Source organism: Microtus pennsylvanicus, chromosome 18, assembly GCF_037038515.1.
Source record: "Microtus pennsylvanicus isolate mMicPen1 chromosome 18, mMicPen1.hap1, whole genome shotgun sequence".
NCBI lineage: Eukaryota > Metazoa > Chordata > Mammalia > Rodentia > Cricetidae > Microtus > Microtus pennsylvanicus.
Genome location: NC_134596.1, coordinates 32,265,956 through 32,283,677, shown reverse-complemented (window position 1 = coordinate 32,283,677; position 17,722 = coordinate 32,265,956). Strand labels below are relative to the sequence as shown.

The window sequence follows — 17,722 nt, the reverse complement described above, 5'->3', positions numbered from 1 at the left end:
GGGATATGGAGGGAAAGATAATTCTTGTAAACAAAACTATTATGCCTTTTTTGTCACTTGAACATAGGAACTCAGATGCAGGGCCTCAGGCCAGGAATGCTAAAGAATTCCCCAGAGATGAACAATGGGCTGAAAAACACTACGGAGAGAAGTACAGGCACTCTTTATAGAAACTGCAGTGATAAAAGAGACACTGGATACGGGCAGGCATAATTGATACATGGGTTTCTGTCTGACTCTTCATGCTGCACTTCCCTCAGGCTCCTAACCTAGAGACTCGACAAAGATGCTCTCTTTGATCTTTGTCCTTTTGGTCCTGAATCTTTCCCTCGTTTCCTGCAGTTTAACTGACCCCAAGTGCTTCATGAGAATAAAAAAGAACATCAAAGAGCTAGATATAGAGGAGCATTGTTTCTTTTTTATTTATACAGAGGATGGGTATTTGAAGAATAATGATTTCACTGAGAATCTAAACGAGAAGTAAGTACATCTTTGATCCATTAATTGTAGTTAAGTATGGGAGATGTTGTATTCTATTGATACTGAGAAATAGACCATAATTCTGTATGTCATCAGTCTGTGTTGCCTTTCTTCCTCTATAGCACAACCCAATTTATTTAATGTTTTACTGCTGGTTAGTTCACTAACTCCAATGGTTTATGGGAAAGCTGGTGTTTGTCATTCTTTAATCAACATTTCCAGGCAGAAAGGAATGAATAGCTCATACTTAAACCATGCTCCTAGGAAGATTACCTTAAGATGACCCTTTCCACCTCATAGACTCATGTGTTATCCTTCAGAAGCATAGAACCAAGTATAGCATAGTATCTGGTTGTAGAGATATGCGCCTGCTCCTATCTGGTGATTGAAGAAACCTCTCTGAAGTCGACTGGACAAGACACCCATCTATAAATACAGCATAATATCACGAGGAAATACTTTTCTAGTAGTGTTTGGTTCCACCTTGGTCTCTGGGTTATCCAGTCGCCAAGTCCTGGAAATTAAGACAGTGTAGGACATGGACTCCCTCTCATGACCTGGAAGTCCTTTTAAACTATACATTGGTTGTCTACTCACACAAATTCTGTGCTGCCATTGTCTGAGTGCATATTCCAGGCAGGAATGATGAGATGTGGAACAATTTATCATTGGGTTAGGGTCTGGTATTATCTTGCAGTAGCCTCCATGGTACCGTCGTTCACCAAAGAGACTAGAATATAGAAGAATCATTGAAGGGCCCAGTTAAGCTCTCCAAGTTCAGTGAGCTTTGGGTCTGTTGTTTTAGGCAATAGGGAGACAGTCTGTTTTCAGAGAGAAAACTTCTGTCTTAGCAACATCCTGGGTTGTTTGTTGATCTCCATAGGAACCCATCAAGCAAAATTTCATGCAAATGCAACACAATTCAACAACTGGTAACCTTTTCTGGCTACAAACAGGGCCATTGCACAATCCTTATTCTCCCTTCTAGGGATTCCTCAATAGGGTCACCCTCGCAGATATCAAGAAGTTTCCACTATACTGTTTCTAAAACAACCAAAAGACTATCAGTTCCAACTGTCAATCCCTGAACACTCTCCTACCATCCCTTTACCCTGACTTTATCCTTCCCATTCCCATCACAAATCTGACCACACTCACCTCAAAATATTTATTCTATTTCGCATTTCCAAAAAAGACCAGGACTGCCTCTGTGTAAGAGTATAACGACCTTGATAGCAAATGATACCGATTTATGGATTAGAATTAGTACATATGTGTGAGCAGATTGAATGTTGATCAGTTCATCTATTCTGTTCCATGGACTATATAAGGACAGCCATGGTGTTCAGAAAAAAACCAGGATGAATCTGTAGGAAGCTTCAAAATACCATTGATAGAAAAAAAGAACCCACCAACCCAAAGAAACAAATATAAAAAAGTAGTATCGTTATATTCCTCCCCATGTCTCACATCATAACAAAGATTTATGAATATCTTCCTAGCAATGGATCAAGAAAACATACTTCAGTGCTGAAGCCACACTGAGAGTTATTAAGATTATCATGTTTGAAACCTAATCTCTCGTGATTACTGTGCTCTGATTTCAGGTTGACACCTGACAACATCAACTTGATTTTCTCTCTTTATTTTGCATTGGAGGAAATCAACAGGAATCCTCTTATTTTACCCAACATTTCTCTGCTAGTTAACATTAAGTGTAATGTGTTTGCTGATCACAGAAAGACCATTTTTTCTTCAAAAAGAAGTGAATATATTCCTAACTACTACTGCACAAAAGAGAGAACATATTTAATTACATTTACAGGACCACGGTGGAGAACATCTGCCACTTTTGGGTTCCACCTCTACCTTTCTAGAACTCCAGAGGTAAGCCTGGGTGGATTAATTTTAATGAAGTATTTTTCCCTTCAAAGATGATATTCTGGGTACAAATGGTGATGGAAAGACAGATATTGGGTTTATGTCTTTTCTCATTCATAAAGCATAAATACTCAAACACTATGGGAAACACTTTATAAGAAATGGACATGGGAGGGAACATAAATGTGAAATATTTATCAAAAGTTTTAATATATAATAGTTTAGATAATCACAAAAAATAGATAAGGTTTTAATAATTAAATGAAAAATTCACAATTTCTAGCTCTCCCAGCATTAGCTTAGCACACATAGATCTTAGACTGAGTGCTATGCGTCCATCTTCTTCATACTGTTGCTTATGGTCTATGTCTTTCAGCTTTACTATGGGTATTTTCATCCTCACCTGAGTGTCCATGAACAATATCCTCATCTCTACCAGATATCGCCCAAGGACACATCTCTAGCACTGGCCATGGTGTCCCTAGTGATTCACTTCAGATGGAACTGGGTGGGAATGGTCATTTCAGATGAAGATCTTGGAACTCAGTTTCTTTCTGAATGGAGAGGAGTGATGAAAAGAAAAAATGTCTGCTTAGCATTTGTGGCTATTATCCCACTGAGTCAAGAGTTATTCTTTAAAATGTTTGTGAAGAATTATAAGAAGGTCATGACATCATCAGCAAAAGTAGTGATTGTTTATGGAGACAGAGATACTTATATGCCATTAAACTTTTGGATGTGGAGACCTTTAAGGATTCAGAGAATCTGGGTCAGTGTGTCACAATTTGATATGTTCATAGAAGGAGATTTCATTCTTAACTCCCCTGATGGGATTCTCATTTTCTCTCATCAGCATTCTGAGATGTCTGGTTTTAAACAATTCCTGCAAAAAGTGCGTCCTTTAAACTATAGTGATGAAATTTCTCTTGTAAAACTATGGTGGACTTATTTTAAATGTGCTTTACCATCATCTAATTGCAACAAACTGAAGAACTGTCCAACAAGAACCCTATTGAAATGGTTATTTAGGACACCGTTTGGAATGTCCATGAGTGATTCAGCCTATAACTTATACAATGCTGTGTATGCTGTGGCCCACACACTCCATGAGATGCTTCTGCAAGTTGACACATGGCCAACGAATGCTGGTAAGAAGCTGGAACTTGACTCCTGGAAGGTAATGTGTCTTAAACAGAAAGGCATGAATGTCACAGAGATAGTGTTCTTAAAAGGAACCACAAGGTCCAAATCTATGCAAATAAGGAATCTTTTTCCTGAGTTCATATGTGTCTTTACCCTGGCACTGCATATAAGGCAGATCATGTTAGTGTCACAAAATATCATACAGTTAACACTGGCACCCAAGTCAGCATTTTCCAATCTTAGTCAAGAAATTTTTTTCAGCGGTTTTAACCATACATTTTTTTACATTTCAAAATAAATATTTTCTCATGAAATTATTAAATGGCAATAATAAAAATACTTCCCTTTGATGTGATCAAAAAGTTTCTTATCAATGTAGTGAAATAAGATAATATAAATATAAAATGGCTTTGCCATTTTTTACCAACTAAGGATTTCAATTCCCTAGATCATGATTAAATAACACTATTAGTAGAAAGAAGTTGAGAATGCGCAACGACATTTCAGGCATACAATTCAGATGTGCATGTTTAAAGACATCATCCACTCCAGCAAGAAATTTGTATTTTCAAAACATAGGGAATCTTTCCATGTACATGGAACTTCTTCTTTTTTATTACTAAGTACTTTTAATAAAGTTATATTTTAGGAGAAGCTAAGGAAAATTAGGGTCATTAAAATATTTTATTTTCCTTCCTAATATGTTAGCATAGTTGAGACTAAAATGACAAATGTATTTTAGATGTTCTCTCTTCTGAAAAACATACGATTTGAAAATCCTGCTGGAGACCTTGTGACCATGAACCAGAAAGTAAAACTGGATACAGAATATGACATTTTCTACATCAGGGATTTTCCACCGAATTTTGGACTTAAGATGAAATTAGGAAAGTTTTCCAGTCATTTTCCAAATTATCAACAATTGTATATGTCTGATGAAATGATAGAATGGGCTACAGGTTTTAGACAGGTGAGTTGTTCCTAATTCTAAGGATTTACATATGCCAAAAATACCTGAATTCACAAGGTCTGCTCATGCTTCCTCGTGGAATAAAGCATTTTGTCATTTATTCATTTTCTGACTCCTTTCAAACCTCTCTCTCTCTCTCGCTCTCGCACTCTTGCTCTCGCTCTCTCTTTCTCCTTCTCTTTTTCTCTTATTTGACAAAATATAAATGACCAAACCTTCATATATATTTTATAAAATAGTAAAATTTTATTCTAATTTTTATTCAAGATTGGTTCTTTTCTCATACAATATACTGATTATAGATCACCCTCTCAATTTCTCCATCTCCTTCCTCCTCTCCAGGTCTACTCCCTTTGTGTCTCTCAGTAAGAAATACAGGATTATTAGATATAAAAAACAAACACAGTAAAACTAAATACAATAAAATCAAGGAGAAGCTATTATATTGAAGTTGGTCATGTCAACCCAGCAGGAAGAAAAGAGTCCCATGAATTAGAACAAGAATAGAGACCACCTATTCTCACAGTGAGGTTTCTCACCAAAACTCGAACATAATATTTTAATATATATGCAGAGGCTCTGTTACAGACCCATGCAGGCCCTGTATTTCTTGCTTCAGTCCTTTTGAGCTCATATGTGTCTTCCTTCGTGATTCAGAAAGTCTGATCCTGTTGTCCTCTATCTCCTCTGGCTGTGAGAAGTTTTCTGTTTCCACTTCTACAGAATTCCTTGAACTCAAAGGGGAGAAATCTGGGGGAGACTTCCAACGTAGACCCTCCACATACTACATGGCTGTGGTTTCTGCATCAGTTCGGAATTCCTGATGGAGGAAATTTCTTTGCTGATGACTGGTTGAGGGACTGATCTGGAAATATAACAAAACATCATTAAGAATCATGTTGCTGAATTTGTTTTTATACCAATGAGTATTTGTTCTCTGTTCTTTCCAGTCTCTGGCTCATAGTTACCCAAGCTGTGTGAGTTATGAATTCCTTCCCATGGAGTGGATAAAGGTCAAACCAAACATTGGTTGTCTACTCGTATGAATTCTGTGCCACTATGACTCTGCCATATTTGTTGGCAGGACAGATTTTAGGTCAAATGTTTTGTAGGCAGGTTTCTCCTTTGTGTATATACCCCAACGTTGTATGGCTGGTCTAGAGATGGACGTAGTCGCATCTTTCTGGGAAACTCACATTTTGTTTTCCATGCTGGATGTATAATTAGCGCTCTCACCAGCAGTGGAGGGGTGTTCCTCTTGTTCCACGTCCTCACGAGCATGAGATATTACTTGTGCTATTAAATTTAGCTAATCTGAAAAGTCTAGGATGAATCTCAAAGTAGTTCTGATTGGCTTTTCCTGATAGATAAGGATATTGAACATTTATTTAAGTGTTTCACAGCCATTTGAGATTCTGTATTGAGAATTCTTTGTATAAATCTATTTCACAATTTTATATCGATTTTCTCTTATTTTACTGATTGAGTTTCTTTTATAATTTCAATATTAGTCCTCTTTCACATCTCAAGTTGATTTTAAAACCCTTTTTTAAATTCTATAGACTTTCTTCTGTCTTATTGAAGATGGATTTTTTCCTTATATAAATGTTTTAGTTTAAAAAGTCCCATTTAATAATTGTTAATCTTAATCCTGCATTTTCAGTGTTCTATTTAGAAGTCATCTCATGTGCCAATGCATCCAAGGATGCTCCTCATTTTCTCGTCTTTCAGGTTCATTGCATCCGGCTTGATGTTGAGGCCTTTGATCCACCTAGACTTGAAATTTGTTCTGGAATAATCATGGTTCTACTTGCGTTTGGGTGCATGAAGACATCAAAGTAGACCAACACCATTTGTTTAAGATTTTGTGTCATTTCCTGTGTTTTTATGGCTTCTCTATCAAAACATAGGTCTAAACTTATATCTGATCCTCAGTTAAATTTCACCAATCAGCATTCTGTTTTTATGCCAATAACATATGGTTTTAATTATTACAACTCTGTAGAACAATTTGAAATCATGGATGGTGATACTACCTCGGCTTCGTTGTAATTCAAGATTGGGTTAGGTCTCTTGAGGTTATTATTTATTCACGTGAGGTTGAGACTTGTCCTTTCAAGGTTTGTAAAGAATTGTGTTGGAATTTCTATTGGGAATGCATTGAAAATTTAGATTGTTCTTGTAGGATGTCTACTTTTACTATGTTAACCTTACCAATCCATGAACATGGGAGCACTTTCCATCTTCTGAATTTGTCTTCAGTTGCTTTCTCCAAAGATTGTTTTTTTTAATATTTATTTATTTAGTATGTATACAATACTCTGTCTGTGTGTATGTCTACCGGCCAGAAGAGGGCACCAGACCTCATTACAGATGGTTGTGAGCCACCATGTGGTTGCCGGGAGTTGAACTCAGGACCTTTGGAAGAACAGACCACTTAACCACTTAACCACTGAGCCATCTCTCCAGCCCCTGAAGTTTTTTTTCTGCTTCCCTTCCTTCTTTATTTTTTTATTGTTTTTATTGATAAAAGGAGAATAAAAAAAAATTCCACCTCCTCCGAGCCTCCCATTTCCCTCCCCCTCCTCCCACTCTTCTCCCCCTCCTCCCACCCTTGTCCCCCTCTCCCCACTCCTCTCCCCCTCCCTCTCCAGTCCAAAGAGCAGTCAGGGTTCCCTGCCCAGTGGTAAGTCCTAGGTCCTCCCCCCTCCATCCATATCAAGGAAGATGAACATCCAAACTGGCTAGGCTCCCACCAAGCCAGCACATTAAGTAGGATCAAAACCCCATGCCATTGTCCTTGGCGTCTCATCAGCCCTCAATGTTCGCCATGTTCAGAGAGTCCAGTTTTATCCCATGCTATTTGGGTAACAGTCCAGCTGGCCTTGGTGAGCTCCCAGTAGATCAGCTCCACTGTCTCAGTGGGTGGGTGCACCCCTCGTGGTCCCGACTTCTTTGCTCATGTTCTCCCTCCTTCTGCTCCTCATTGGGACCTTGGGATCTCAGTCCATTGCTCCAGTGTGGGTCTCTGTCTCTATCTCCATCCATCACCAGATGAAGGTTCTATGATGATATGCAAGATATTCGTCAGTATTGCTCTAGGATAGGGTCATTTCAGGTTCCCTATCCTCAGCTGCCCAAGGAACTAACTGGGGACCTCAGCTTAGGCACCTGGGAGCCCCTCTAGGGTCAAGTCTCTTGCCCACCCTAAAGTGGCTCCCTTAACTAAGAATTGTGGTTCCATGCTCCCCTATTCAACCTTCCTTTATCCCAATCCTTCTGTTTCCCCAAGTCCCCCCCCTCCTTCCCTTCTAACTTCTCTCTCCCCATCTCCCCTTACCCCCATCCCATCCCACCCCCAAGATCCCAATTTTCTCCCCGGCAATTTTGTCTACTTCCCTTAGCCAAGAGGATAACTATATGTTTTTCCTTGGGTTCACCTTCTTACTTAGCTTCTTTAGGTTCACCTATTGTAGACTCCGTGACCCCTATTTATGGCTAGAAACCAATTATGAGTGAGTACATCCCATGTTCATCTTTTTGGGTCTGGGATACCTCACTCAGGATAGTGTTTTCTATTTCCATCCATTTGCATGCAAAATTCGAGAAGTCATTGTTTTTTACCGCAGCGTAGCACTCTAATGTGTATATATTCCATACTTTCTTCATCCATTCTTCTATTGAAGGGCATCTAGGTTGTTTCCAGGTTCTGGCTATTACAAATAATACTGCTATGAACATAGTTGAATAAATGCTTTTGTCATATGATAGAGCATCTCTTGGGTATATTCCCAAGAGTGGTATTGCTGGGTCCAGGGGTAGGTTGATCCCGAATTTCCTGAGAAACCGAAACATTGACTTCCACAGTGGTTGCACAAGATTGCATTCCCACCAGCAATGGATGAGGGTACCCCGTCCTCCACAGCCTCTCCAGCAAAGGCTATCCTTGGTGTTTTTGACTTTAGCCATTCTGACAGGTGTAAGATGATATCTCAAAGTTGTTTTGATTTGCATTTCCCTGATTGCTAAGGAAGTTGAGCACGACCTTAAGTGTCTTTTGGCCATTTGAACTTCTTCCGTTGAGAATTCTCTGTTTAGTTCAGTGCCCCATTTTTTAATTGGGTTAATTAGCATTTTAAAGTCTAGTTTCTTGAGTTCTCTATATATTTTGGAGATCAGACCTTTGTCTGTTGCGGGGTTGGTGAAGATCTTCTCCCAGTCAGTAGGTTGCCTTTGTGTCTTAGTGACAGTGTCCTTTGCTTTACAGAAGCTTCTCAGTTTAAGTAGGTCCCATTTATTCAATGTTGCCCTTAATGTCTGTGCTTCTGGGGTTATACCTAAGAAGCGATCACCTGTGCCCATCTATTGTAGGGTATTTCCCACTTTCTCTTCTATCAGGTTCAGTGTTTTCGGGCTGATATTGAGGTCTTTAATCCATTTGGACTTGAGTTTTGTGCACGGTGATAGATATGGGTCTATTTTCATTCTTCTACAGGTTGAAATCCAGTTGTGCCAGCACCATTTGTTGAAGATGCTTTCTTTCTTCCATTGTATACTTTTAGCTCCTTTTCGAATATGAGGTGTTCATAGGTTTGTGGGATAAAATCCGGGTCTTCTATACGATTCCATTGGTCGACTTCTCTGTTTTTATGCCAGTACCACCCTGTTTTCATTACTGTAGCTCTGTAATAGAGTTTGAAGTCAGGGATGGTAATGCCTCCAGAGGATCCTTTATTGTATAGGATTGTTTTGGCTATCCTGGGTTTTTTGTTTTTCCATATAAAGTTGATTATTGTCCTCTCCAGTTCTGTGAAGAATTTTGATGGGATCTTGATGGGGATTGCATTGAATCTATAAATTGCCTTTGGTAGAATTGCCATTTTTACATTGTTGATCCTCCCAATCCAAAAACAAGGGATGTCCATCCATTTTTTGGTATCCTCTTCAATTTCTTTCTTCAATGCCTTAAAGTTCTTGTCAAATAGGTCTTTCACTTCCTTGGTTAGATTTACCCCAAGATATTTTATGCTGTTTGTGGCTATCGTGAATGGAGAAGCTTCTCTGATTTCCCTCTCTGCTTGCATATCCTTTGTGTATAAGAGGGTGACTGATTTTTGGAGTTGATCTTGTATCCTGCCACATTACTAAAGCTGTTTATCAGCTGTAAGAGTTCTTTGGTGGAGTTTTGGGGGTCGCTTAAGTACACTATCATATCATCTGCAAATAACGAAAGTTTAACTTCTTCCTTTCCAATTCGAATCCCCTTGATCCCATTATGTTGTCTTATTGCTATTGCTAGAACTTCAAGCACTATATTGAAGAGGTATGGAGAGAGTGGACAGCCTTGTCGTGTTCCTGAGTTAAGCGGGATGGCTTTGAGTTTCTCTCCGTTTAATTTGATGTTAGCTGTCGGCTTGCTGTATATAGCTTTTATTATATTTAGGTATGACCCTTGTATCCCTAATCTCTCCAAGACTTTTAACATAAATGGATGTTGAATATTGTCGAATGCTTTTTCTGCATCTAATGAAATGATCACATGGTTTTTTCTTTCAGTTTATTTATATGCTGGATTACATTGATAGATTTTCATATGTTGAACCAGCCCTGCATCTCAGGAATGAAGCCTACTTGATCATAATGGATAATTTTTCTAATGTGTTCTTGGATTCGGTTTGCCAGTATTTTGTTGAGGATTTTTGCGTCGATATTCATGAGTGAGATTGGCCTGTAATTCTCTTTCCTGGTTGAGTCTTTGTGTGGTTTTGGTATCAGAGTAACTGTAGCTTCATAAAAGGAATTTGGTAATGACCCTTCTGTTTCTATATTGTGGAATACATTGAGGAGTATAGGTATTAGGTCTTCTTGGAAGTTCTGGTAGAATTCCGCATTGAAACCATCTGGCCCTGGGCTTTTTTTGGTAGGGAGGTTTTTGATAACAGCTTCTAATTCTTCGCGACTGACAGGTCTGTTTAGATTGTTCACCTGGTCCTGGTTTAATTTTGGTAAATCGTATTTATCTAAAAAAGTGTCCAATTCTTTTACATTTTCCAGTTTTGTGGCATACAGGCTTTTGTAGTAAGATCTAATGACTCTCTGAATTTCCTCTGTGTTTGTGGTTATGTCCCCCTTTTCATTTCTGATCTTATTAATTTGCAAATTTTCTCTCTGCCGTTTGACTAGTTTGGATAGGGGTTTGTCAATCTTGTTGATTTTCTCCAGGAACCAGCTTTTTGATTCATTGATTCGTTGGATTGTTTTCTGTGTTTCTATTTTGTTGATTTCAGCCCTCAGTTTGATTATTTCCAGTCTTCTACTCCTCCTAGGTGAGTCTGCTTCTTTTTTTTCTAGAGCTTTCAGGTGGGCTGTTAAGTCTCCAATATGTGCTTTCTCTGTTTTCTTTAAGTGGGCACTTAGTGCTATGAACTTTCCTCTTAGGACTGCTTTCATAGCGTCCCATAAGTTCGAGTATGTTGTTTCTTTATTTTCATTGAATTCAAGGAAGACTTTAATTTCCTTCTTTATTTCTTCCTTAATCCAGGTATGGTTCAGTAGTTGACTGTTCAGTTTCCATGAGTTTGTAGGCTTTCTGGGGGTAGCATTGTTGTTGAATTCTAACTTTAATCCATGGTGATCTGATAAGACACAGGTGGTTAGTGATTTTTTTTGTAACTGTGCAAGTTAACTTTGTTACTGAGTATGTGGTCAATTTTCGAGAAGGTTCCATGAGCTGCAGAGAAAAAGGTATATTCTTTCCTCTTTGGGTGGAATAATCTATAGATGTCTGTTAAGTCCATTTGCTTCATTACCTCCATTAATTCTCTAATTTCTCTGTTAGGTTTCTGTCTGATTGACCTGTCCATTGGTGAGAGAGGAGTGTTGAAGTCTCCTACTATTAGTGTGTGCGGTTTGATGGCTGCCTTGAATTTTAGCAATATTTCTTTTACGTACGTGGGTGCTTTTATATTAGGGGCATAGATATTCAGGATTGAGACTTCTTCCTGATGAATTGTTCCTGTTATGAGTATAAAATGTCCCTCTCCATCTCTTCTGATTGATTTAAGTTTGAAGTCAACTTTATTAGAAATTAGTATGGCCACACCTGCTTGTTTCTTAGGTCCATTTGCTTGATAAGCCTTTTCCCAGCCCTTTACTCTGAGTAGGTGCCTGTCTTTGTGGTTGAGGTGTGTTTCTTGTAGACAGCAGAATGTTGGATCCTGTTTTCGTATCCAATCTCTTAGCCTGTGCCTTTTTATAGGTGAGTTGAGCCCATTGACATTAAGTGATATTAATGACCAGTGGTTGTTAACTCTGGTCACTTTTTTAGTAGTAGGGTTTGTGTGTTTCCCTTTTTTGAGTTGCGCTGGTGAAGGGTCTCTAGATGTCTGAGTTATTGTGGTCATTGTTGGACTCCTTGGTTAGTGATTTTCCTTCTATTATTTTCTGTAAGGCTGGTTTGTGGTTACGTATTGTTTAAATTTGTTTTTATCCTGGAAAATTTTGTTTTCTCCATTTATAGTGAACGAAAGCTTGGCTGGATATAGTAGTCTGTGCTTGCATCCATGAAGTACATCTATCCAGGACCTTCTGGCTTTCATGGTTTCCATAGAGAAGTCAGGTGTAAGTCTGATAAGTTTACCTTTATAAGTAACTTGGCCTTTTTCCTTTGCGGCTCTTAATATTCTTTCTTTATTCTGTATATTTTGTGTTTTGATTATTATATGGCGAGGGGATTTTTTTTTTGATCCAGCCTATTTGGTGTTCTGTATGATTCTTGAACCTTCATAGGTACATCCTTTTTCAGGTTGGGAAAGTTTTCTTCTATAATTTTATTAAGTATATTTTCTGGACCGTTGGCTGCATTTCTTCTCCTTCTTCTACTCCAATGATTCTTAGGTTTGGTCTTTTTATTGTGTCCCATATTTCCTGAATGTTTTGTGATGAGAGTTTGTTGGACTTGCTATTTTCTTTGATCAGTGCGTTTATTTTCTCTATGCGAGATTCTTTCTTCTATCTCTTGTATTCTGCTGGTTATGCTTGTTTCTGTAGTCTCTATTCGTTTACCTAGATTTTCCATGTCCAGCTGGCCCTCTGTTTGTGTTTTCTTCTTTGCCTCCATTTCAGTTTTCAAGTCATGAACTGTTTCCATTATCTGCTTGATTATTTTTCCTTGGTTTCCTAGGGTATCATTCACTGATTTACTCAATTCCTCGAACTTTCTGTTATACTTCTCATCCATTTCTATAAGGGCGTTTTTTATATTCTGTTTAAGGGTGTCAGTCACTTTCATGAAGTCAGTTTTTTCTACTTCTTCTTGATTAAGGTGATCATGTCCTCCTGTTGTGAGGTCACTGGCTTCTGGTGGTTTCGTGTTGTTTTTCAGATTGTTGGGTGAATTCTTGCATTGGCGTCTCCCCATCTCTTCCTCCCAATACGCTCCTCTGGATCTTCTTTTACAGGATCAGGTCTTCTTGCCCACTGATGTACCTTCCCAGTGATGTCACTCCCCGGTGATGTTTCTCCTGGTGTCCAGATCGGATCTCCTTGCTGCTTGGTTAGCTAGCAAACAAAGGGCCCACCCAGCTTGCTGCAGGCAGGCTATGGGGACAAAGGAGCTACAGCCCTCCCCTTTTCCCTACGCTTCGGGTTCGGTCCCAGAGCCCAAGCAGGCTGAGCTGGGAGGCGCTCTGCCACCAAAGAAGGGAGGGAGGGAGGGAGGGAGACAAGGGGTGGGGGGATCTGGATGTAAGCTGGATGGAATAGTAAGAGAGAGGGGGTATTGGGCAGTATAGCCCCTTTAGGATGGCCAGGAAGTGTAGGCGGGCTGTTCCCGGGTGCCGCTGCACTCACTCACCACAATGGTGTTTCACTCGGTACCCAGATGAAACTCCGTGCTGCTTGGTTAGCCCGCCCCCCTGAAGTTTTTATAAGAGAAGAATTTCCTTTATTTGCTTAGAGTTTACTCAAGATATATTATACTATTATGAAGATGTTGTGAAAAGTGTTGTTCCCGAGTACTTTCTGCTCAACATTTGTATACATGAGAAATATTTTTAAGTTAATATTGTATGTAGCCACTTACATAATATTGTATGTAGGTGAAAATATTTATTATGTGTACGGGTTCCCTGGTGGACTTTTTAATGCAATCTTTTCAGCAAGGCACACCTGTATAGTTCAGGACTGGGATACAGGAATGAATTAGAAAAATGGAGGTTAGAAAGCAATGGTCTCTGAGATCCAAAGCAGGTGTGGGAAGGGGGAGTAAGGCTGCAACAGGTGTTCTAGTGCAGGGTTAGGAGAATCCTGTGGAACTGCTTCTGGGAAGAAAAGAGACACAGAAAAGACATGAAAATTATGTTTCATAATAGTATACATGTCTGTAAAAGGGTTTTTTTTTTCAGTTACTCCACGCCGTCAATCACTGCTGCTTTTCTCATATGCGTTAAACTCAATTTGTGAAATGTATGTGATTTACCATAGACTCCGCCCTCGATATGCAGTATGCCTTGCCGTCCAGGACTAAGAAAATTCCCTCAAGAGGGGAGGGCTATCTGCTGTTTTGATTGCAACCCGTGTCCTGAAAATGAAATTTCAAACATGACAAGTAAGAATACACTTTACCAAAATAATCAACAGATTGTTTACATTCTGCATTATTTATACAATTCTCAAAGAGACCCTCAGGGATAAGGAACACTCATTTCAAAGTTAGAAAAATAATAAAACTACAATTTGGAAAACTATACTGCCTATATTAAATTATACTGCTCATGAACTTTATTTTTCTCTCATCATTCTAGAAGCAGGGAAGTATTTTTCCTTAATCATTTCTTTTGAGTAATAAGCATTACTATAGCATGTCATCTTCATCTTAGAATTCAGCATATTGCATTAGATTATATCTACTTTCCACTTTTATTAAGGATATAGTTGCTACGCATCTGCCTTACTTAGGGTTTCTATCGCTGTGAAAAGACCACAGCCACGGAAAATCTTATAAAAGAAAAAGCATAATTGGGATGGCTTATAGTTCAGATGTTTAGTTCATTATCATCATGTTAGGATATGAAAGCATGCAGGCAGACATGGTGCTGGGTAGGACATAATATTCAAGAAGCTGAGACTTCTTCATTTTGATCTGAAGGTAACAGGAAGTGAGTTGGGTATCACACTGAGCTAGGTCAAAGGAGAGCTCAAAGCTCATTCCTCAGTGATACAGCTCCACCAACAAGTCCACAACTACTCCAAAAACCCATACTTCTCACAAGTGCCACTTTCTATGAGATTATGGGGCCAGTCGTATTCAAACTAACAAAGCATCCATATTTTCCAATGCTAATCAATGTCTCTGACAAGAAAGGAATGCTTGGTACTGTTGTATCATGGTTTAGAAACATGTGTTTTTATCATGTGCTCTGGTAGATCAATACAGTTATTGGTAAGATTCATTTTCATTATATCCTAGTACACAGAGCATTTGGATGCCAAAATTTTGACCTGTGTATTAAATTTTTTTATTGAAATGACCATAACATGTATTCATGTACAATATTCATTTAAGAGTTATACCAGAATGCAAATAGTTTCATATGATTTGGACACAAGGATTGTGAAGATAAAGTACGTAATTTAAATTACACAAAATATTAAACATACTTGGTTACAGAAACCAGTGAAATATTCAAGAATATAAACCATGCATAGAATAAAGCATAAATATTAAATTAATAAAATATATTGATTCCAATGATTCTTTAGCATATATATGAAGTTGAATTAAAATATAATGTTAGTGAATTTTGTGTTGATTGAAGACATGGATGCTAAACCAAATTCTATTAAACTCCCCCTTGTTCCTATATGTATTTCTAAAGGCTTCAAAATATAATATTTTATAATATAATTTTCAAATGGATAGATAGAGTTGAAGTATTTTGATACTTTTATTCACTAGATTAGGAAACACTGTTTTTCACAATCAGAGAATATAGAAACAGGAAGAGAATGTACACCCATCAATTTACTGACTCAGTAATGGTAAGACACCATCACTTCCAGTTTGATTCCCTGACTAATGTAATTGGAGAAAACTGAATATATTAGGCTGTAAATTACACAGACACAGCTGGAAGGAAGGTCTCAGCCCCTACCCATTATTATCTTTCAAAATTATTTTCTTGAGATATGGAAAATTATCTTGAGCATAATGCTTCTCGATGACATCTACACTGCTGGATATATTGTGTAGTTGAATCTCACAGAAATTAGCAAAACTGGCAAATAATATGCTTTACCAAAATTCATGTGTTGAAACATAAAGCAAAGGTGATCTTTTGCCATGAAGAGAATTTAGGTGGTAACTTGTTCATGCTATCTCTGCCTTGCTTGACATTATCAGTGCTTTTTTTACTTGCTTTCATGGCTGAACTTTTTGTTATCCAAATATCATCTGGTGGTGTGCTCTTCTCTGTGGAAGACAATCTCTCCCATTTTCAGTATTCCATAGGTGCCTGTAGTTCTCTGCATAGGGCTTTTGTCTGATGCTCTTTCTCCCATTACTTTGTCAAGTCTATTGTTCTTGTCCTTGGTCAGGACCAAACTTGAGATTCAGAGATCTACCATAACATGCATAGAAACTGCTCATTCTCAGTTCTTGTTCTTCATAATATACAAAATTATAAATAGCAACAGTATGATTCCATGATTGACCTTACCAAATTAAATTGTTGCAGAAACATGAAAATGATATAACAGCACTTCATTATTTGGGAAAAATATCAAAGACTCTTGAGTCTGTAAGATAAATACGAACTAAGCCTTTCATAAAAATGATAATCATTTTAAATTCAGATTAAATCCTATGAATAAGCCACATTTAAATTTTCTTATACAGAAAGAGGTAATAATAGTTGAGCTATGATTTTCCAATGCATTAGTTTAGCATAACTAGCCCATCATAGGGAAAAATGAAAATTGATAATAACGCCCTTCCTCTACTAGATATGGATGAATGTGTGAAGTGTCCACATGATCAGTATGCCAACAAAGATCAAACTCACTGCCTCCAAAAAGTTGTGAGCTTTCTGGCCTATGAAGATCCCTTGGGAATGTCTCTGACCTGCGTGGCTCTATGCTTCTCAGCCCTTACAGCTTCTGTACTGTATGTCTTCTTGAAGCACCAGGACACGCCCATTGTCAAGGCAAATAACAGAGCTCTCAGCTATGTCCTACTCATCGCCCTCATCTTTTGCTTTCTCTGTCCCTTGCTCTACATTGGCCATCCAGACACACCCACCTGTATAATGCAGCAGACCACATTTGCAATTGTGTTCACTGTGGCCACCTCTACTGTCTTGGCAAAGACGATTACTGTAGTGTTGGCATTCAAGGTCACTGCTCCAGAAAGAAGGATGAGGTCACTGCTCATATCAGGGGCACCTAATTTCATCATCCCCATATGCACCATGATCCAAATGATTCTCTGTGGAATCTGGTTAGGAACTTCTCCTCCGTTTGTTAATACTGATGTACATATGGAACACGGCCACATCATTATTGTTTGCAACAAAGGATCAGTAATTTTCTTCTACTTTGTCCTGGGATACCTGGGGTCTCTCGCCCTAGCGAGTTTCGTTGTAGCTTTCCTGGCTAGGAATCTACCGGACACATTCAATGAAGCAAGGTTCCTGACGTTCAGCATGCTGGTGTTCTGTAGTGTTTGGGTCACCTTCCTCACTGTCTACCACAGCACCAAAGGCAAGGCTCTGGTGGCTGTGGAGGTCTTCTGTATCTTGGCCTCAAGTGCAGGACTATTTCTTTGCATTTTTGCTCCAAAATGCTACATTATTTTGTTAAGACCACAGATAAATTCTTTTCACAAGTTCAGAGTCACAAATGATAAAGCAAAATATGTTCATTAAATACATCTAGCTTATTTAAAACTGCAGAAACAGCCACAAGATGACAAAGTTGCTATCTATTCCTTAAATATTGCCAGCAGATGATAATTCTTTATGTAAAATGTAGAAATAAGCTGTGTAATAAATTTTAACACATGACATCAGTTCTATGGACCAAACCTTATGACCAGCCTTTTCTTATTGTCATAGTTGAGGGTGTGTGTGTTTCTCATTAAGTTCTCTGCTAAAATGTTGGGACAGTATTGGAATTCTTAAGTTCATATAACCTAGATGGTCTATTAAGTGATGCAAATAGGAAGATCTTCTAGTAGCTTAGATTAGAGAT

At 38.4% G+C, this 17,722-nt stretch overlaps 1 protein-coding gene across 1 annotated transcript; it reads left to right on the top strand.

Moving 5' to 3' along the window:
* The first annotated feature begins 286 nt into the window (after window positions 1-286).
* LOC142837319 (vomeronasal type-2 receptor 116-like) lies at window positions 287-17,397 on the top strand. The gene is made up of 6 exons (XM_075952353.1): window positions 287-480; window positions 2,088-2,367; window positions 2,738-3,538; window positions 4,247-4,474; window positions 13,958-14,081; window positions 16,478-17,397. The coding sequence occupies exons 1-6, from the start codon at window positions 287-289 to the stop codon at window positions 17,395-17,397; spliced, it is 2,547 nt and encodes an 848-aa protein (XP_075808468.1).
* Window positions 17,398-17,722: the final 325 nt, after the last annotated feature.